At 46.2% G+C, this 21822-nt stretch overlaps 1 protein-coding gene across 6 annotated transcripts in view; it reads left to right on the forward strand.

The window, feature by feature from the left end:
* The window catches only part of LOC140489239 (myocardin-related transcription factor A-like), a 207482-nt gene that overhangs the window by 168521 nt on the left and 17139 nt on the right, over positions 1-21822 (forward strand). For all 6 annotated transcript variants that reach the window (XM_072588561.1, XM_072588564.1, XM_072588559.1 and 3 more), the window contains 5 exons: positions 2350-2522; positions 12156-12281; positions 14383-14633; positions 16065-16224; positions 18289-19407. In XM_072588561.1, the coding sequence (XP_072444662.1) occupies positions 2350-2522; positions 12156-12281; positions 14383-14633; positions 16065-16224; positions 18289-19407 (1829 nt within the window). The remainder of the gene's footprint in view (positions 1-2349; positions 2523-12155; positions 12282-14382; positions 14634-16064; positions 16225-18288; positions 19408-21822) is intronic.

A 21822-nucleotide genomic window follows, 5' to 3' on the forward strand; every position in this document is an offset into this window, starting at 1 on the left:
ATTTAAATGGGGAAAGCAGCAGAGAGCTGCCAAGTTCACTTGAGCTTGAGGAATTTTATTCTAGGTGTGGCTCCATTATACCTGACCTTGGAGTACTCCCAACTCGCTATGCCCCTAAACAAGAAGATGCTCTGTTCCCCAACACTGAGCATCCTTCATCTTAAGTGGGCATCGAAATCCAGGAAGTAAAGCTTTCATCGCTTATTTCGGATATTTCCATATTAACCTAGGCACTGTCAGATATGGATCTGGCAAGCAATATGTGTGAAACAGTATAGGATTGGAAATGAGGTGAAATATTCTCCCTGACCTTTTCACTTGGTGTTCAGTTGGACTGCAGTGTTTGTTGTTGTTTAGGTTGTGAAGTTCAATTTTTGTGGGGTTTTTTTTGTATATTTAAAATTCTGCATTACAGATGGCGAGGAGAGTTGTGATATTTTGAGTGAGCATGGCCACACTCCCCAGCAGTCCCTTGGTAGATGTCACCTTCGTTTTCAACCACTTGCGATGTTTATAGATGGTTGTTGGTTGACTAATCCCTTATAGTGAAAGGGCAGTCAATCACTGGCATTTTATCTAGTTTTAGTCTAGTGCAGTCCCAAGTTCCACACTGAATTGGGCAACTCAAAGAATAGAGGCTGATTAAATGTAGCCTGGTCTTAAGGTGGCCTTTCATTGTTTAAAACTGTTCACTTAATGGGCTGTTGATACTGTAATGGCAGAAATTTGATTTTAAAATCCTCAACCTTTGATTGCAAGTCCCTTTGTGGTCTCACCCTGCCCTGTATCTGATTGATTGATTGTTCCTGGCCATGCAATGACCCTGGATTGTTGTACTTCTGCAAATTTAACCTCTTGCTCATCTCCACTCCCATGTCTTCAGCTGCCTTAGACCCTGAGCTTTGAAATGTGCAGAGCTTCTGTGGCTCTGTGCCTCTCTCCTCCCTTTTATTGCCCCTTAAAACCCCCTCTGTGACTAAGCTTTCCTGCCATGTGGCTCAATGTCATTTTTGTGAGAACATGCTCTGCCAAAACAGCATTTTATCAAGTGCTCTATAAAATCCAAGTTGTTGTGAAGCATGTTGACAGCAACAGGTGAGGTAAAATTGAAAGAATTTAATAAAAACAAAAAATCCCAATGAACCTGTTTTCATTTGCAACAGTGAAAATGCTTGTAGAATGAGTTGCAATTCACGAACTCTCTATTGATTGTGACAGTCTTGAGTGAGAAAGTCTTCTGTACTGTTCTTTCAGGATAGCATTCCAAACTGAAGTGAGCCATTGCTGCTATTTGAGGTATTGTTTGCATTTGCACACACTTCTCAGAGTGACTTTAGAAAGTCAGGCTTTTCCAGTCCAATTTGGTGTTTTCAGTGTGTTTGTAATTTGCCTCTCCTAGGAGATTCCATTGATGGGAACGGGACTGAGTAGGCGCAGGGTGGGAATGGAGTGGGAATAAGAAGCCGCTGGTGGTAATGCTGCTGGCATTGTGAGAGAAGCCTCATGAAGTCCCAAGTTAGAGTGCTTTCAGATCTCCAGGCACTGAATCGCAAGTTTGAGAGCAAGGCGCTCTGGAGTGCAGGGAAGAAAGCTGAAGTGGAATAACTGTGGTTCTGCTTGTATGGAAAATTGGCACAAGAGCATTGTTTATATCCCAAGCTGATGCAGGCAGACTAATGAACAGCAGAACTAAATGAAGTTTTGTAAAAGCTTTGATGCTTTTAGTAATTCTTCAAATCCCTAGTGTGGACGCAGGCCATTCAGTCCATTGAGCCTAAAATGACCCTCCAAAGAGCATCCCACCCAGATTCTATCCTTATCCCTGTCATCCTGCCTTACCCATTGCTAACCCTCCTAGTTTACATATCCCTGGACATTACGGGCAATTCAACATGACCATACCATCTAACCTGCACATCTTGGGAATGAGGGAAGAAACTGGAGCGCTTGGATGAAACCCAGTCAGGCACAGGGAGAATGTGCAAACTCCACATTGTCCCCCAAGGGTAGAATCGAGCCTGGGTCTCTGGCGCTGTGAGACAGTGGTGCTAACCACCGAGTCACCGTGCCATTTAAATTCCTGAAACAATAAATATTGTTGAATTTGTTGGATTGTACTTCAAGGTGTATTGACTGGATTGATTTGGATCAAGTGATCTTACTGCATGGCCAAGCACTCTTTGATTTTTAAGGTGCCCTGGACTGAGAGGAGAGCTGCCTTCAATGGCTGGGGTGACGGCTTGATGTTTGTGAGTGTAATTTCTGTCAGTGTGCAGGGCAATCAATCGCAAAGGAAATTAATTTCCCTGCCCAGTTGTTAATGTAGTGTTGTTGCACTTTCTCCCACAGATAATCATGTGCCGTACTCTGCCTTGGCAGACAATTCATCGTTTGATGAAGACAGCAGTGATGCCCTTTCACCAGAGCAGCCAGGAAGCCAGGAGTCATTGGGGTCATTGCCATCCCCCACAGAAGCAAGATCGATTGATCCACACCATCCCCTTCTTTCTTGTTCAACCCAGGTACTGACCACTCTGTTTCGACTAAGCTCCCTAAATTACATTTTGATATAGAAAATCAACTTATCGTTGTTGACTTGACTTCAATTTGTGATCTCTTCTGTTGGGATAAATCTTTCGTTTCTTTCTGGAATGTAAAAATGTTGGAATCTGTGGATTATACTTCACTGTTTATTTAAGCCCGCGGTTCGCTGGCAGGGCCAAATGACCTGAATAAAGACAACACTGTTTTCGATTATGCATCAAATGTTGGCACCGTTCACCAGTTAGCAAGATGGTGCGGAGGAAGTTCCAAAACAATACTGCTCTTGAGAATGCTGAAAGAACGAGATGGGCTTGTGAGGTTTTTCATCTGGCACTTGTCAGGACAGAATTGCAAGAATACTACATCTCAGAAAGACAATTAATATTGCACTCGGCAAGAACGCCAAACTACATTGTTTGGTTCCTTTGAAATTTAGCATTCTTGCAATTCTGTCCTGACAAGTGCCAGATGATGTAGTATTCTTGCAATTCTGTCCTGATGAGTGTAAGCTGAAAAGCTTTAACCATGTTTATTTTTAAGAGCAGTAGTCAAGCTTTGTACTGCTAAGTGCCTGTTTAACTGCTGCTGTTGTTTCCCTCACTTTATCCTGTGTAAAGTTGCACGGACTGGCAACTGGCCTCTGTGCATCCATTCTTGCTTATATTGCCTTTTGGTGAGCTATTCAACTGTGGCCGGCATCATTGCTTCTGAAATGTTTTTCACCTCGTGGTTGAGGTGGCCTTTCATATTGAGCTGGTTCCTTGCTTTCACTTGGGGTTTATGGGTGAGTAGTGTCAAAAGTTGCCTCCCTAGCTCCCTCTTCACAGAGGAGGTGGTTCTGATGGCAGGTCATGGAGGACCACAGAGCACTGCTGCCAAGAGAAGGTCAGTGGGAGTTTTAGATTACTGAATACCTACCAACGGGGAAACCACTTACAGGCAGCTGTTGGTGCTGCTGTAAAATAAAAATAACCTCGCAGCAATGTGGTGGGAACGTAAATGCGAGAGATGCTTGTAGCTGCTGAATGTTACTCTACCTTGGTGATCAATAATTAATTTCTGCTACAGCAATGCAAAAGCAAAATATGCCAGAGATCCGAATTTAAAAATAGTGTGAAAAATGTTCAGGAGGTCTGGCAACATCTGTGGGAAGAGAGAAATGGAGCCAACTTTTCAGGGCTGTGGCCTTTGGACCTGTGAATAGGTTAGAGTACAGAAGGGGGCCATTAAGCCCACTGTGTCTGCAACATCTTTCTGGAATGTAAAAATGTTGGAATCTGTGGATTATACTTCACTGTTTACTTAAGCACGTTGTTCGCTGGCAGGGCCAAATGACATGAATAAATGCGACACTGTTTTTGATTATGCATCAAATGTTGGCACCGTCCACCAGGCAGCAGGATGGTGCGGAGGAACCGCACAAACCATTCACTTGAATACCATTTCCCAGCACCTGCTCTGTGGCTGTGCTTGACAGGTGGCCACAGGATTTCTGCTTGAACCGCCAAAACTAGACAGCACAGTGGCTCAGCGGTTACCACTGCTGCCTCACAGTGCTACCTGGGTTCAAATCCCACCTTCAGGCGACTGTGCAGACTTTGTACATTCCCCTTGTGCCTGCGTAGGTTTCCTCCCACAATTCAGAGATGTGCAGGTTAGGTGGATTGGCCATGCTGAATAGCCCTGCAGTGTCCAGGGATGCATATGTTAAGTGGGTTCACCATGGGAAATGCAGGGTTAGAGGGATACAGTAGGGGTGTGCGGCTGAGTGGGATACTATTTGGGAGGTTGGTATGGACTTGATGGGTAGAATGGCCTCCTTCCACACTGTAGGGACTCTGATTTCCAGGCACCCACCAGCTTCTAGTGAAAAGGTTTTTGCTCATGTTCCCTCTAATCCTTGTTACCGGTCACTTTCAATCTGTAACTGAAAATGAGATCGTTGAAGGGTCAATGACAAGGGGACATAATTTTAAGACGAAGGGGCAAGAGGTTTGGAGGGGATTGGAGGAAAGATTATTTTTCTACCCAGAGTGGTTGGAATCTGGAATGCACTGCCTGAGGTGGGATGCCTCAAACCTTTAAAAAGGACTTGGGTGAGCACCTGAAGTGTCATAAATTGAAGGCTATGGCCCAACTGCTGGAAAGTGGGCTTTGTGTATATTGGGTAGCGTAGTCGTCTGTTGGGTCAATGGGCTGAGGAGTGGTGGGTGGAGTTTAATTTGGTTAAATGCGAGGTATTGCGTTTTGGTAAAACAAACAAAGGCAGGACTTAGACAATTAGTGATAAAGCCCTGGGTAGTGTTGTAGAACAGAGACCTAGGAGTTCGGTACATAATTCTTTGAAATTTGCATCCCAAGACAGACAGGGTAATTATGGCATTTAGCAAACTTGACTTCATTGCTCAGAGCTTTGAGTGTAGGAATTGAGGCATCATGTTGAAGTTGTACAGGATGTTGGTGAGGCCTCTGGTGGACCACTGTGTGCAGTTCCTGTCACCCTGTTATAGGAAGGATATTATTAAGTTGGAAAGGGTTCAGAAAAGATTAGCAGGTTGTTGTTGGGGGTGGAGGGTTTGAGTTTAAAAATGGACTGGAACTTTGTTCACTGGAGTTTTGGAGGTTGAGGAGTGACCTCAGAGGTTTATAAAGTCATAGGGCACAGAAAACATGAATGGCTTTTTTCACTAGAACGTAGGAGGTTGAGAGGTGACCTTACAGAGATTTATAAAACAATGAGGGAGATAGATAAGGTGAATAGCAGGTGTGTTTTCCCTAGGGTGGGGGAGTTCAAAACAAGGGGTGGCCTACTTTTAAGGTGAGAGGAGAAAGATTTGCAAAGGATATGAAAAGCAACTATTTTTTTACACAGTGGTTTGTGTGTGGAATGAACTTCCAGAGGAAGTGGTGGATGAGGGTACAGTTACAATGTTTAAAAGACATTTGGATAAGTTATTGAATAAGAAATATTTGGAGGGATATGGGCCAAATGCACATTGCAGCAAGGTTATTTTTATTTGACTGCAGCACCGACAGCTGCCTGTAAGTGGCTGCCCTGTCAGCAGGGACTAGTTTAGCATGGGAACATTGGGGAGAGAATAAAATGGTGAGACAGTGTTTATCCTTCAAAGTTGTTGAATCCATTGTGTCTAGAAGGCTGTGAAGTGCCTGGTCAAAAGATGACATTCTGTTTATCAAGCTTGCGTTGCACTTCACTGGGATGGTGCAGCAGGCTGAGGTTAGATATATCAGATTGAGTAAGGATGAGAATCCAAGTACAAACCTATGGAAATTTAGGTTAATGCTCACAAATGAGAGGAGATCTTCTGTGCAGCAGTCATTCAGTCTGCATTTGGTGTCTCTGGGCATTTTGGTGAAATGTGTGGATAAGAGCCCTCTAACTCTGGCATTGTGGGTTTGCCTCAGCCTAAACATGGCTGAGTGGTTAGCACTGTTGTCTCACGGTCAGAAAGTTGTGGGCTTACTCAGGAATTTAAGCATAAAACCCGAGGTTGATGCTGTTAGGGGAGACATTAACACCCTCGTGGGGAGAAGTCCAATGTTTATCTTTTCACCAACTTTACTATTAGAGTGCATCTGGCCATAGCCTCATTGCTGTTTGCGAGGCATGCTGAGTGCTGCATTTCCTACATTACAGCAATGATTACTTTTCAACAATAGTTTATTGGATATAAAGTACTTTGGGGTGATAGGAGGTTGAATGAATTGCTTTAGAAGTGAAGGTTGTTCTTCCTGTTCAGCCGTTCCCTCACCGTTATGGCTTATGTTTGAAGTCACCATGTAGTTGCTCTTTGATGTGAACGGATAGTAGAGGACTGCCCTTGGAACTGGACCAACCTGGCTATCTGATTCAGAACAGACTGCAGCATGATGTAGGAAATGGGAAAGCATTGCTCATGACTTCAGTGTGTCTTTTCTGCAGAAAAACCATGTAATCTTGCATCTAACTGTGGCTTCCTTGACCTGGGAGAGTGTTACAGGTTCTATCAAGTGTTCTAGTACTCATCACTGCCTTTGAGTTACCACCTCATGTTCTTTATCAAGAATCATCATTTGCAAGTAATCATTGACCAGTAACTGGAACATTCTTAATTTACTAACTAAATTGCCTCATTCTGACCTCCTGCTATCATGAAATCTGACGTCACATATTTCACAACATGCTTTACTTTCCACCAGTTGACAAAGCAGCCTGTATACTTGGTATGCGTGATCATATTTGAATGCTTCATCAATGCCTGTTGCTTGTATCCATTGCCCTTTCTAAGTCTAGGGAACAGTTGATTGTACCTCAAGTTGATAAAGCACTGAGACTTGATGAGCTGAACCCAAGGACAGTGAAGAGGTTGTAGGGGCTCGAGCCAACATCTTCCACTCCACTTTAGGTATAGGTGTGGTGCCAGAGGATTTGGAGAATTGCAGATATTATGTCTTTGTTCACAGAAGGATAAAACCCACAACTTCAGGCCACTTGATGTTGGGGAAACTTGTAGAAAACAATATTTGGAATAAAAAGAATCATCAATTGTGCAACTATAGGTTAATTAAGGAAAGTCAGCATGGACTTATTATTGACAAATTATATTGAACTGATTTGTTTGACTCTGGTTTGGAGGGATTGGGTGAGGGCAGTGCTTTTGATGTGATGTATGTGGACTTTCAGAAGGCATTTGAAGTGTTTATGGACTAGGCCAGACCACCCAAAACATTCTTAGGCAGGCAGCCCACACCATAACTTTGCAATTTGTTTTGGTAAGTGTACAGTGAAAATTACCCAGATTACGTTAGTGAGGTTAACTACCAGGTTTTAAAACAGACCAAAACTTCATTCACACAATTACGCAATGAAACACACAGAACAGAATGAAGGACCCCTACAGAACTCAGTCTATCCAAGCTAGACTTAATTTTGCTGTTTGTGAATATAACCAACAGTCCCAATAAGCAAATCCTCTTGAAGTTAGGGCAGAGAGAGAGAGTGTTTGTTTCCACACAGTTCACTGTTGAGCTCCCAACTAGTTCTGGATTGAACTAAACTGCTCAGCTAGGGAGCTGACCACTCCCCGTTCATTATACAGATCGCCTCTAAAACAGAAATGTGGGGCGGGAGCGGAGGAAGGGGGCTGAGAGATAAATCAGAGGGTGAGGGTGGGGCTAAGGTGGCTGGGAAGGCGATGGGTAGGTGCAGGTTGGAAGTGATAGTGATAGGTCAGAGGGGAGGGTGGACCAGATAGGTGGGAAGGAAGATGGGTAGGTAGGAAAGTTCAAGAGGGTAGTGCTGAGTTGGAGGGTTGGATCTGGGATGAGGTGGGGGGAGGGGCGATGAGCAAACTGGTGAAGTTCAGTGTCGATGCCGTGTGGTTATAGGGTCCGTAGGCGGAAGGTTAATTGTTGTTCTTCTAGTTGTTGGGTGATTTATTTGGCAGTGGAGGAGGCCCAGGATTCACAAGTCCCTGGCAGAGTGGGAGAGGCAGTTGAAGTGGTTGGCCACAGGGCAGTGGGGTTGTTTAGTGAGTGTCCCCCAGAGATGTTCCCTGAAATGTTCCGCGAGTTGGCATCTTGTCTCCCAATGTAGAGCAGACCACATTGAGAGCAACAGACATAGTAGATGAGGTGTTTGGATGTGCAGGAAAATCTCTGCCGGATGTGACAAGATCCTTGGACGGAGGTAAGGAGGGAGGTGTGGGCACAGGTTTCACACCTCGTAAGGTGGCAAGGGAAGGTCCTGGGAGTGGAGGGTGGTTGGGGGGGATGGGGCACGTGGACCTAATGAGAAAGAGAGAGGCACAGAGGGAATGGTCTCTGCGGCAGGAGAAGGAAATATATCTCTGGTGGTGGGGTCTGATTATAGGTGGCGGAAATGGCGAAAGATAATCCACTGTATCAGGAGATTAGTAGGGTGGAAGGTGAGGACAGGTGGTGTTCTATCCTTGTTGCAGTTGGAGGGATGCAGGAAATGGAAGAGATGTGCTGATCACTAATGCCCTCCTCCATTTCCCGTACCTCCGCCCTGAAACCCCATCCCTCCAAACGCAATGAGGATAGAACTTCCCCTGGTCCTCACCTTCCACCCCACTAATCTCCAGATACATGCCAACTTGGAGCACATTTCAGGGAACATCTCTGGGGAACACACCCCAAACAACCCCACTCACCTGTGGCCGACCACCTCAACTCCCCCTCCCACTTTTCCAAGGGCATGCAAGTCCTGGGCTCCTCCACTGCCAAATCTAAGCCACCCAATGACCAGTGGTCGAATGCCTCTTCTGTCTTGGGGCCCTTGAACACACAGTATCAACATTGACTTCACTACTCTCCCCTCCCCCCACCTCATCTAACCCTCCAACTCTGCACTTTTGACATGTCGTATCTATCCATCTTCCTTCCCACCTATCCACTCCACCCTCCCTGTTGACCTATCAATATCACCCACCCATCCCCTCGCTGCATCTACCTATCACCTTCCCAGCTACATCACCTCCAGCCCCATCCCCACCCTCCTATTTATCTCACTGCTCCCTTCCTCCGCCCCACATTCCTGATGAAGAGCTTATGCTTGAGACATCAACTCTAATGCTCCTTAGGTGCTGCCTGACCTGTTGTGCTTTTCCAGCCCCACGCTTTTCTGATCTGCAGACCTTGCTTTCTCCTGCTGTATAATGGCGGTGAGCATAATCAAAGCATGGATTGAAGTGAGTCAATGGCAACCTGGGCACAAAGTTAACAGGAAATGGTGGAGGTGAACAGTTGTGTTTAGGAAGGTTTTTTTGTGGCATTCCTCAAACTGGTATCAGGACAATAGCTCTTGAGATATTGGGCGGCACGGTGGCACAGTGGTTAGCACTGCTGCCTCATAGCGCCAGAGACCTGGGTTCAATTCCTGCCTCAGGCGACTGACTGTGTGGAGTTTGCACATTCTCCCCGTGTCTGCGTGGGTTTCCTCCGGGTGCTCCGGTTTCCTCCCACACTCCAAAGATGTGCAGGTCAGGTGAATTGGCCATGCTAAATTGCCCGTAGTGTTAGGTAAGGGGTAGATGTAGGGGTATGGGTGGGTTGCACTTCGGCGGGGCGGTGTGGACTTGTTGGGCCGAAGGGCCTGTTTCCACACTGTAAGTAATCTAATCTAATCTAATCTAATCTAATATTAAAGCATCCAAGGCATAGGTGAAGGTGGGGAGGGTATTTTTGTGATTGGAAGCCAACAGTGTACCTCGGAGTTTGCTGCTGGGACCCTTGCTCTCTGTTATGTACATTAACGACTTGGATGTGAATGACAAAGGTATAATTAGTGAGATTGCAGATGACACGATAGTTGGTGGTGATGTTGGTAATCAGGAGGATGGTCTCCGGTTACAGTCTGATATTGATCAGCAGGTAAAGTGGGCAGAGCAATTGGGTGGAATTTAATCCCGATAAGTGTAAGGTTCATTTTGAGAAGCCTTATAAGGGAAGGATTTACACAGTGAATGCTAGGCCCCAAGGGAGTACTGAGATATTTAGGGGACCTTAGTGTACAAGTTTATAGGCCTTCGAAGGTGTCAGCACACAGGGTGGTGAAGGCAAACAGGATACTTGCCTTCATTAACCTGGGGTGGGGTAGAAAACGGAGCAGTGAAGTCTTGTTGAAACTTTATAGAGCATTGGTTAGGCCACTGATGCAATAAGCAGTTCTGGTTGGCATACTCATGGAAGAACTGGAGAGGGTGCAGAGGAGATTCACCAGGATATTGCCTGAAATGGAAAGGTTTAGGTTTGAGGAGAGACTGGACAGGCTTCATTGATTTTCCCTCGAGCAGAGGAGGCTGAGGGGCAGGGAGTCTGATTGAGATATATACAAAATTATAAGAAGCAGAGATAGGGTCGATTGTGAAAGTCATCTCCCTCGTGGCAACTGTCTCAGACCAGAGAGGATATGTTTAAAGGTGAGGAGTAAGTGGTTCAGATTGGTCCTGGGGAAACTGTTTTTCACCCAGAGGTTGGTCGAAGTATGGACCGTGCTGCCTGAGAGAGTGGTTGAGGTAGGTCTTCGAGCAATGTTTGAGAAGAATCTGGATGAGCGCTTGAAATGCCAGGGGATAGTGGTTTAAAGACCAAGTACAGGTAAATGGGGTTAGTTTAGGTAGTGTATGTGTGTTGACGTAGATATGGTGGGTTGAATCACCAGTTTCTGTGCTCCATGATTCGATGATTGGGCTTGTTGACATGACACTACTATTAAAATGTTCAGATGCAGCACGACTTGTAAGTATTGTGAACAGGGAGTGACATTGTTGAACCTCCAGAAGGGTGTTGGTTGATGGAATGGGCTGCAAAATTGCAAATGAATCGATTGAAGAGACATGTGAATGATTAATATTGGTTCCAACAACGTGGGGAGCTAAAATAAATTAAAGGGACCATTTCTAAAGGGGATACAGGACCAGAGGGACCTTGGAATTGATGTGCACACGTTATTGAAGATGGCAAGGCAGTTTGAGAGAATGATTTGAAAAGCTTGCAGGATCCTCGGCTCTTAAATAAAGGGGCATAATGTCCAAAAGCAAGAACTACTTGACAAACCTGTGAAAGATACTGGCTTCAGCGGGGACGTTGCATCTAGTTCTGGCCACCTTTCAGAAAGATGTGAAGGCGTTATGAGAAGGTGCAAAAACAATTTCACAAGGATGATGAAGTTGTGGAGATGGAGTGGAGAAGCTAGGCTGTTCCCTGTGGAAAATAAACAGTTGAGGGGTGATTTGATGGACGTGTAGGTGGAGCAAAACCATTCCCATTGGTGGAAGGATCAAGAGCTAGAGGGCACCAGTTTGAGCTGTGGAGCAAAGGAAGCGATGCTGATAGGGAAGATCTTTCTCATGCAGCCAGTGCTGAGCACGTAGAATGCAGTGAGTGTGCACGCCACAACTTCACTTGTGGCTGGTGAAAGAGAATTGGATCATTTATGTGAAGAGGACAGTTTACAGGGAGTAAAGGGGAGAGAAATGGCACAAGGTGACTGCTCTGTTACAGACAGCCAGCGCAGACTTGGTGGGATGGTCATTTATATGTAATTACTTACCGCAATACCGTGACATCTCAAACACTTTTAAAACACTCCACATACTGCATGCCAAGCTCAGCTGAGATGCCCAAATGGAAAATTATGGGATTTGCTTCGGGGACTTGTTGGAGAAACTCAGCAGGTTTAGCAGCATCTGTGGCGAGAGAAACAAACATAACGTTTCTGGACTCAAGTCACTGGGCAATTCTCCAGCAACTTCTGTTTTTGTTTGTTTCAGATCTTAGCATCCGGAGGTCTTTGTTTCATTTTTGTGTTTGCTTCAAAGAGTTTATTGAATTTGATTCAGTCCAGAATTCTCCTCCTTTGTTTGGGGGTAGGGTGGGGGGTGTAACATCAGTTAAACCTGAATACCGATTGATCCTTAAGCAGGGAATCATGTTGGCTTCTCAGATCCACAAAAGAGGAGATGTCACTTTAAACATTAAACTTTTCCTCAGAGAGAATTGGCGTTTCTTGGTGTTTTGCAAGGTTTTGTGAGATGGATTTGGAAAGTTTGCCATCATTTTTCATAATTAATTTATTCTCTTTGCAGTATCTTGTATCATTGCCAACTGGGACAGAATTGAGCAAGTCCAAGCCAGCATCTGACCAACAGACAGCAAAATTGGCAAATGGTGTGTTGTCCCCAGCTGCCAAACCCATGCCAACACTTATTAAAGTAAGATTACTTCTTGGAAAACCTTTATAGAGTGGGATTGTGTGATGAATGTTTTGCATGTTAAACTGTGGTCAGAATGCTGGAATCGTGCGCTTGCAACTGTGAGGTTAACCAGATGCTGACTTGTATTTACATAAAATTGTGGGGTCCAAAATCTTTGTTTACTGTATTTCCTTACCGGTGTTTGCCCTCCCCCTGCCCTGTTCTGTAAGCACTTTGTCTTTGGTGGAGTATGGTTTGAGTGCTGGCCGTTGTTCTCTGCCAAGTGGCGTTATTTTGGTGAAATGTTTTGACAGTGGTGCTAGTCAGCTGTTTATTCACAGGAGGTGATTCTGCACTATCTGTACCCCTCATCATTTCAGTTCAACCACAGTGCACAGTGGGCACCTTGGCAGACTGCAGCTTGTTCAACCAGATCTGGTTGAGAGAGACTCACCCCACAGGAATGGGATTGAATCTGGAATTAGCGCGTGCGCGCGCACACATACTAACAGTTCTGATTTTTGCATAACCGCAATCAGTGAGTTAGGGGCCTGGGGAGTTGCTGAATCCAATTACGGTAAGAAATCTTGAGCTCTCCAGCATGGCCAAATGTAAGCTAATCCTCACTCTGTACCCAGGAAGCAGGGTTCACAGTTCGTCAAATTTTATTTTCTAAAGTATTATTGTCTGGTGGGTTGTGGAGTATGTTCTAGAGTTGATCACAGGGAGAACCTTGCTTTTAGATTTATTTCAGGTCAGTTATTAAATGTAACTACTTGGAACTTTCAAGTTTATATAATGCCAATCCTTTCCTGACTTCAGATACTTTGGATAGTCATTATGCAGCAGCTCAATGCTTTTGAGGTCTTCAGTCATTCTCACCTCCCCACTTGCAGAAAGCGTATACGCTGAAGGCTGCAGTCTCCATACGCTCAGCAGTCAAGAGCTTATTTCTTTTGCATGTTCCTGCCATTTCGAGTACCAAGCTTTCACGTCATTCCCTGAGGAGAGCTCTTATATTTGGTCGACCTTGTGGCTTTCCACATCTTGTTTCTTTATGTTCTTATCACTGAATGAGGGGCTGTTTGTGCTAGCATTGAATCGTTTCTCCTTCCTGCTTGTAACAATCTGTTAACTAGCAATTTAAATCTGCCTCTTGATTGGTTAAAATCAGCTTTTCTTTCCTTTTGATTTTTGTTTTGTTGCTGCCTCGTTTTGTTCCGTTTTCTCTTGGAGTTTGCTTCTCCTCTTTGTGCAGTTGGTGTACACCCAACACCTTAGCTTGCCCCTTCTGCCATCAAGGGGCTGACAGTCCACTTGTCATATTTCCAATTTTTCTTCTGTCTTTAGTTTGGAACTGGGGACTGTAGTCTGCAAATTGGAACTGCACTAAGTTTGCTGATCTTAACCGCGAGTCAGCTGGTGCTGCAAGTTACTCTGCTCCACAGTGATTGACAGGAAAGGTTAGTCAGAGTCCCTGCTGCTGACTAGAGTGCAGGCATCCCACGTGGGAGCTGCTTCTCCACAGCCCCGATATGAAGATGCAATCTCCGGGACTTTGCTGGCGTAGCCACGCAACCTACTGCCACTCATTACCAATGACTGAACCTGATCCATGAGTACTTAGCCAGGGTTGCTGTCACTGACACTGTCAGCATCTTCAGAATAGGTGAAAATTTGCAGCGAGCAGGGTGGGGGGGAGCAATGTAGATAATTCCAAAGTGAAAGGGTTGATAACTCTGCTCAAGGCAGGAGTATAATTTGTTTAGCCTGACACACAAGTACCACAGCCTATTTTGTCAATCGCAAGCCAGCCCATAAAGAGTTGTCTCTTCTGCCCTTTGTCTAATCCTCCTAATACAAGAAGATACTGTTGAAAGCTAATACCAGGGGAATGATTGTACAGGAAGTTTAAATCTGGAAATGATCAGGGCTCATGTGGAGCTGCCTCCTTTTTTTATGTTTCGGTCTGTTTCTAGTTTTGGACTGTGGCCTGGTGTGTTTGTCATTTTGTAAGTTGTGTCTTGATTTTGTCAGTTGGGTGGTCTAAATGTTACCTGCCTCTTCTGGGTGTTCCAGATGAAATCAGATTGTATTTCTTGGTCCTTTCCACGTGCAGCAAAGCCAGCCCAAGACATTGCGAGACAAGAACCAGAGGGGCAAGAAGCTGAAGGAGCCAAAATCCCGCGTGAAGAAACTCAAGTACCACCAGTACGTCCCACCAGACCAGAAACTCGACGAGGCCCTGCCCCTGGATTCGGCCTATTCCAAACTCCTCCAGCAGCAGCAGCTCTTCCTGCAGCTCCAGATCCTGTGTCAACAGCAGCAGCAGCACTACAACTACCAGACTATCCTTCCTGCACGTCCAAAGTAAGACACACACACACACCCCTATCTGCCTACTGCCTTTGCAGGATGGTTAAAATCCCTACAGTGTGGAAACAGGCCCTTCAGCCCAACAAGTCAACACTGACCCTCCAAAGAGAAACCCACCCAGACCCATTCCCCTACCCTATTATCCAATATTTACCTCTGACTAATGCACCTAACCTATCTCCCTGAAAACCATGGGTAATTTAACATGGCCAATCCACCCTGACCTGCACATCTCTGGATTGTGGGAGGAAACCCACGTAGACATGGGAAGAATGTTCAAACTCCACACAGACAGTGGCCCCAGGCTGGAATCAAACCCGGCTCCCTGGTGCTGTGAGGCAGCAGCCTCCATACAGGAGGTTATTGGTTCTAAGGTTGCTGTAGTTCATTAATTAGTGAGCTGATGCAGTGCCTGAATTGATTTTGAGTCACGACAGCCATTGAGGACTCAGGTTTAGTTCTGACTCAGTCTGGGCTGAATTGGCTAATCTCGCCCTCCCACCCCCAGGGCGTTATTGGAACCTCGTCATTGTTACCTTAAAGAGGGGAGAGGGAGTCGGGCTTCCTGCTTCTGATTGCTTAATAGTTTCTCCCACTGGATTGTGCTGAATGAAGGCAGGGCAAGGATTAGTCCGTCATTAATTTCACTACACTTTCAGGGTAGTACAGGATGAGTTACTGGGGTTGGTTTTGCTACCTGCCCCCACAAAGCTAAACCTTTGAGAGAGGAGTTGGGAGCAACAGTGGGACTTCAGGGTTTTTTCCTACTCTACAGTTTGCAAATGAAGTTGCAGTGTGTGAACTGTTAAACTTGAGGTTTCACCTTCAGAGGTGTGAGTGACCCATGAGAACACTTGGGCCAGTTCCCTCGGTTACAAGCAGCAATCAAGCTGCTTGATATGCAGCTTCTGAAAGCATGCACTACCTGGTCTGTTGCTTGTATTTTAGTACACACTCTATTTTGACATAATCACTGTGGAATTGACTGCATGGTAGAGTATCTTAGGCCAGAAAGAATTTCATCTAAATTTGTCTCCAGTTTCTGGAAGCATATGTCCCCTTGTACTTTCTAAAGAAAAGAGACCCTTCTTTTAATAATTTAGTCCCCATCACCGCCTGAATTCACAATGCTGAGGTCTGACACCATGGTGTTGAAGATACAGAGTGTCAGCTGCAGTGCTATCTGTCAAGTGCTCACTGAAGTGGTGAATGACGGCAGCTATTTCTGAACTAGTGTTTTATAGTGGCCTCTGCAGAACTGCTGAAACGGCTGCATGAAACAGGGTGAGGGCAGGCTCTTGTTGGGCCAGCTGGCCTGTTGGTGTGTAATGACATTTGACTGTTCTCGGCTCCAGTGTTGCCGTGTAACTGCATATGGTTGTGATTGCCGGTCTAATCATGGCTGCTTCTCTCATTCTGTCTCAGGCCCAACAGTGACAAACAGACCAGCAGCAGTGCCGCATCAGTGAGGACTCTGAGTAATAGCACACCGTCACCAGGTTCAGGCAGACTCACTCGGCAGAACAGCTGCACAACTATCATCAAAGCACCGGGGTCGCTGCCCTCTAACCTCGACGACCTGAAGGTCTGTTGCATTTATTTCATAGTTCCCCCCAAGGTCTGCCTTATCTTCCTGGTCTGTCACTCAGCATGTTCTAAGTGATCTATCAAATATGTAGTGGACCACCTCTCCCTGCACTGATCTGGAGCTGGTGATTCATAGCAGGATGAACTGCAGCCAGTGCTGTAATTCTGCAGTGTCTTACGTGAGTAATCCCTCTTGCGAGAGCGGAAGTAATGATGCTGTTTAACCAAGAGGCAAAGCTGAGCTTGCACTTTCCAGCAATGTAGACTTTGTAACTGGGATCGCTGAGGCGATGACCAACTTGATGCCTTGTAAGCCTGCACTTTCCTGGTCGCTTGGCTAAACTGTGCATTGACTGAAACAACTGAGGGGTCTTCAGTACCTACAAAGTGGCAGTGATTGCAATATTTTTCCTGTGGGTTTAAGAGGAGACTTTAAATGAAACCCTCTCAGAAGGTCTTAAAGGATCTCTCAGTATCATTGGAAGGTCTGAGTCCTTGCTGTGTCCTGGCCAATGTTTGTCCCTCAGCAGGTACCTTAAAAACAGATTGTCTAGTCCCTTATCAAATGGCTGTGTTTAGGGGGGTAAACTGAATAACATGGATGAGGTGAAGGTCCCAAGGATCAATCCTGGGGCTTTGATTATTCACAAACACTTCCAAATTAGCTGGTGATACACAAATAAACAGGAGGCATGTTGTGGTCAGGATATAAGGAATTTGTCAGGGAGGTGTAGACAGGTTAAGGAAATGGGTAAAAATGGAATTTAGTGCCGGAAAGTAAGAGGCCGGGCCCTTTGTTTGGAAGAGTCAAAAGGCAGATCATTACTGAAATGGAGAGAGACTCCAAACAACTACAGCATGCAGCGATCTGAGTATTCTTGCACATGAGACACCGAGTTAGCATGCTGGTACAGAAAATAATGCAGGAAGCAAATGGAATTTTAATTGTCAGGAAAATGCAGCGTGTGCAGAAATATCCTTCAAGAAAGGAACTTGCTGTCCCTACCTAGCTCTGCCTTCCCACCCCCTTGTGGTCTAGCCGTCGCTACCTCTTGCCAATCCTGAAGCCTTTACTGCCCACTGGAGATGCACAGGAGGCTCAGCCTTGTCCTATTAACCAGCTTTTGATGCTGCCTTCATCCAACTCTTTATTGGTGGATGTTGTGCGAGGAAGCTGTGATGGTACCATAACTGGGCTCATCATTCCGAGGGTCTGGGAACGCTGGTTCAAATCCCATCCTCGAGGAGTAACCTGGAATTGAAAGCTGCTCTTGGTAAAGGTGGCCAGGAAACTGTCATCAATTATCATCATAACCCATCTTGTTTGGGGAAGGAAAGCTACCCCCCCCCCCCCCCCCCCCCTCCTCACCTGGTCTGGTCCAGACGTGACTGCAGACTGTGGGTGACTTTAAACAGGTCTCTGAAATGGTCGAATCAGGCCAGGTAAGGATGAGGAACAAACGCTGGCCTTGCCAGTGACACTGAGACATCCTGTGGTAGAGTGAAAAGAGCAAATTGTGGTTTTGACTCACCTTCCAGCCATTATCAGCTTTTAAAGAATTTCGTAAGTAATTCAGAACCAGCTGTAGATGGATACCTTTCCACCGCAACATGAATTTTCGAGGCAGTATTGTCCTTTTGGAGAGAGTTAGATGCAAGCAGTTAAAATGGATCTCGTACTTTCTTCTTCTTCTGAAAGGTCTGATTGTCACTGAGCCCTGAGACTTCCCAACCCAGGGATATCTTGCTGTTGTATCCACTCTTTGTTGGTCTGCAGTTTCCCTCCCTCCTTCCTGCACTAGCTGGGATCAATACAGACCCAGGGATCCAGCCTGGAATCTTCCTGGTCTGCATTTGTGGCCCCCACCAGCGAAATAACAATGGAACAGTGCATGCTGGAAAGTGGATCCAGTTGCAGTTTTGAAAAGGAAATTGGGTGAAGTACTTGAAGGGGATAAAGCGATAAAGGGCTGGTGCAGGTGTGCTGGCCTGAATGGCCTCTTGCTGTGTTGTGCTGAGTGGTTGTACACTGAGTTGTGTCTGACTTTGTTTCTGTCTGTAGGTGGCTGAGCTGAAGCAGGAGCTGAAGCTGAGGGCCTTGCCTGTGTCGGGAACAAAAACCGACCTCATCGAGCGTCTGAAGAACTATCAGGAACTGAACAAAGCTGGCGGGACTCTAGCCACCACTGTGTCCGCCATGACCAAGACTGGCACCACCCCTTCGAAACCTGCGGAGGGAATGGCCTTCCCATCTGTCCGTCTCGGTGGCAGCATCCCAGCAGCGGTTACCAGTGCCGCTCCTGGGGATGTAGCCAACACCATGGTGGCAGCGAAGTTGGGCAGCTCCGGTTCCAGCCCTCCAGTGTCACCTGCCCCCTCTGACCACTCGTTGCACAGCATGGAGGAGAGCGCAACTCCCGAGGTGGTCACGGAGTCTCTCCAGTCATCGCCCATGCGGCCATTTGGCACCGAGGAGCCGGCTCCTATCAACGGCATGACCGGCATCGCCAGGTTGGTGCCCAGCAGCATCCAGGGCCACTGCCAAGAGTCGGACAAAGACGCTCAAGCCGCAACTAAGGATCTGATGTTGCAGGAGAAGGACAAGCAGATCGAGGAGCTGACCAGGATGCTCAGGCAGAAGCAGCAGCTGGTGGAAGCACTCCGGCTGCAACTCGACCAGGAGAAGAGAACCCAGCTCCAACAGCCGCCCCTCAGCGTGGCCTTGACTGTGCCGGGCAACCAGAAACCTACTCCCACCGCCGTCAAGCAGGAGAACCTGCCCTCCAGTTGTCTGTTTTCAGGGCAATCTGCGCCCTCGAACCCAGCGAAACCTGTCCCGCTCCTCAACCACGTTGAACCCCCAGGGAGCAACCCGAGCCCCATCGATGCTCCGGGGGGGTCGAACCTTGTGCCAGTGAAGGCCGTGGTGGTGAAGCAGGAGGGTCAAGCGGGCACCTGCGAGCAGCAGCAGCCCTCACCCACGCCGGCCGTTCTGCTGAGCCCGGTGCAGCCAAACCAGGTGACCACGGGGGCACCACGGACCATGGCACCGAGCCAAGCTCCGAGTCTGCTGGCAAACGGAGTGGGTACCCACATCCTCCTCACGGTGACTCCACAAAACAACAACGTGTGTCATGTGTCTCCTGCTGTCAGTGCGGCCAAGGGTCCACCAGCAAGACAGGTACGCACTTAATACAGCTGATGCAATCTCCAGTGGGTGGTTGATACATCATCCCCCACACCACTTCCCCCAGAGTTAGGAGAATGTACAGCACAGAATCAGGCCCTTTAGCCCAGGTTCAGACGAGCTGCCTCTTCTAACACATTCTACCAGCGCAGCGGTCATCAGGTATGTTAAATACATCAGGTGTATATGGGGATGTGATGAAGGACATACAATGAGGCTGCTTCCCCAGAGAGTTGAGAGCTGGCAGTTTGTAATCTCAGGACAAGGGAAGACACTGAGATTCTTGTGAATGGCAATCCCCTACTGTGAGAGGGTTGTGCATGTGCAATCATTGAGTGTATGTCATCATAGATTTAGGTGATGGCTGCTAATAGAATCAGGAAATCAGGAATAGAATCAGGTAAGTCAGAGGAGGAGTGGAGCTGATCAGATGTGAATGGCAGAGTATTCTCAAAGGGCCGAATGGCCTACGCTATCTGCTTTTTATTTTTCTACGAACTTCGCCCAAGCTGGATGAGAGAACGTTTTCCTTGCCTAATGTTTCTTTGAGTATTAATTCTGAGGTACTCTGAAAAGAGTGAGTCTAGGAATTTTGTGTTCAACAGGTTAGTGTGTAGCAGCAGGGAGGATCAATAAAGATAATGCTGGAGGTGCTGAGGGGTTCATACCTTTACCCATTTGAACGTTGGCTTAACACTTTGCTTCAGATCCTTCGAGTGCTCAGACAGCTATATTTACAAATCTTGTCCAATGAAGGTAGTGAGATGCTAGAGAGTCAGAGTGGATAAAAGGTTGTGCTGGAAAAGTTGAGCAGGCAGCATCAAAGGGGGAGGGGAGTTGATGTTTCAGGTCGAAATCTTTCATCAGACTCTGTCCCATGATTTGACTAGTCAGTGAGAATAATTATTGATTGATTTCATACTGAGAAGTACAAGGGCACCCTGACGGAAACCCGTTAAAATTAGCGTGATTAGGTAGGGCAAACATGCAAATGTTTCCAATTGTCCGGAGGAGACCAGAACTCTAGATAAAATATGAGGTAATCCATAGAAAGTCGTAGAGTCATAGAGATGTACAGCATAGAAACAGACCCTTCGGTCCAACCTGTCCATGCCGACCAGATATCCCAACCCAATCTAGTCCCACCTGCCAGCCCCCTGGCCCATATCCCTCCAAACCCTTCCTATTCATATACCCATCCAAATGCCTTTTAAATGTTGTAATTGTACCAGTCTCCACCACATCCTCTGGCAGCTCATTCCATACACGTACCACCCTCTGCGTGAAAAAGTTGCCCCTAAGGTCTCTCTCATATCTTTCTCCTCTCAACCTAAACCTATGCCCGCTAGTTCTGGACGACCTGACCCCAGGGAAAGGGTTTTGCCTATTTACCCTATCCATGCCCCTCATGATTTTATAAACCTCTATAAGGTCACCCCTCGGCCTCTGACGCTCCAGAGAAAACAGCCCCAGACTGTTCAGCCTCTCCCTGTAGCTCAAATCTTCCGACTCTGGCAACATCCTCAAATCTTTTCTGAGCCCTTTCAAGTTTCACAACATCTTTCCAATAGGCAGGAGACCAGAATTGCACGCAATATTCAAACAGTGGCCTAACCAATGTCCTGTACAGCCGCAACATGACCTCCCAACTCCTGTACTCAATACTCTGACCAATAAAGGAAAGCATACCAAACCCCACCTTCACTATCCTATCTACCTGTGAAAGGGAATAGCATTGATGCCTTTAAGAAAAAGCTGGAAATGAGGGAAAAGGGTTGGAATGAAATGCTGACAGAGTGAGATAAAGTAGGTTGGTTTGACGTTTATGTGGCACTGGCACAGTTCTGTCCCTGTGCTGCGTGTTGGATGTGTTTCTGTAGTAAAGCACACTGACAGCAGAGGGAGCTATTTAACCAGTGCTCTTCCTGCTTTTAAAAGCTATTCCCTTGAAACTGACTTTGCTACAAAGCAGATTACTCTCTTGGGAAAATTAACAGGAAGTTTTCTTTCTTTTTTTGTGATCTGATGAGAATTGCTGAATGGATTGCTCAGGAAAAGAGGATTTTATTTTGTAAAAGACTGAGGTTTGTGGCAGTGATTCTGAAGCGTCTGCATTTATTTCAGTCACGTTTTCAGGTGTTTTAATCGATAATGCACCTTCTATCAGTTTGATGTGAAGAAGATGACAGACTTTAAAATAAAGCTTGATAGAGTGAAAATTACAACCAACGTGAAATCAAAGTTCTGATGGATTAAGACACATTGTATGTCTACGGAGACTCTGGGTGGGATTGTATATTGTATGTGTATATTATGTAAACTTTATCTATTCCTGCAAATAATTTAGGTTAATGAGCACACAATGTGCAGTGCTAAATACAGAGGAACCTTGATTATCCGAATGAGATG

Source organism: Chiloscyllium punctatum, chromosome 18, assembly GCF_047496795.1.
Source record: "Chiloscyllium punctatum isolate Juve2018m chromosome 18, sChiPun1.3, whole genome shotgun sequence".
Lineage (NCBI taxonomy): Eukaryota > Metazoa > Chordata > Chondrichthyes > Orectolobiformes > Hemiscylliidae > Chiloscyllium > Chiloscyllium punctatum.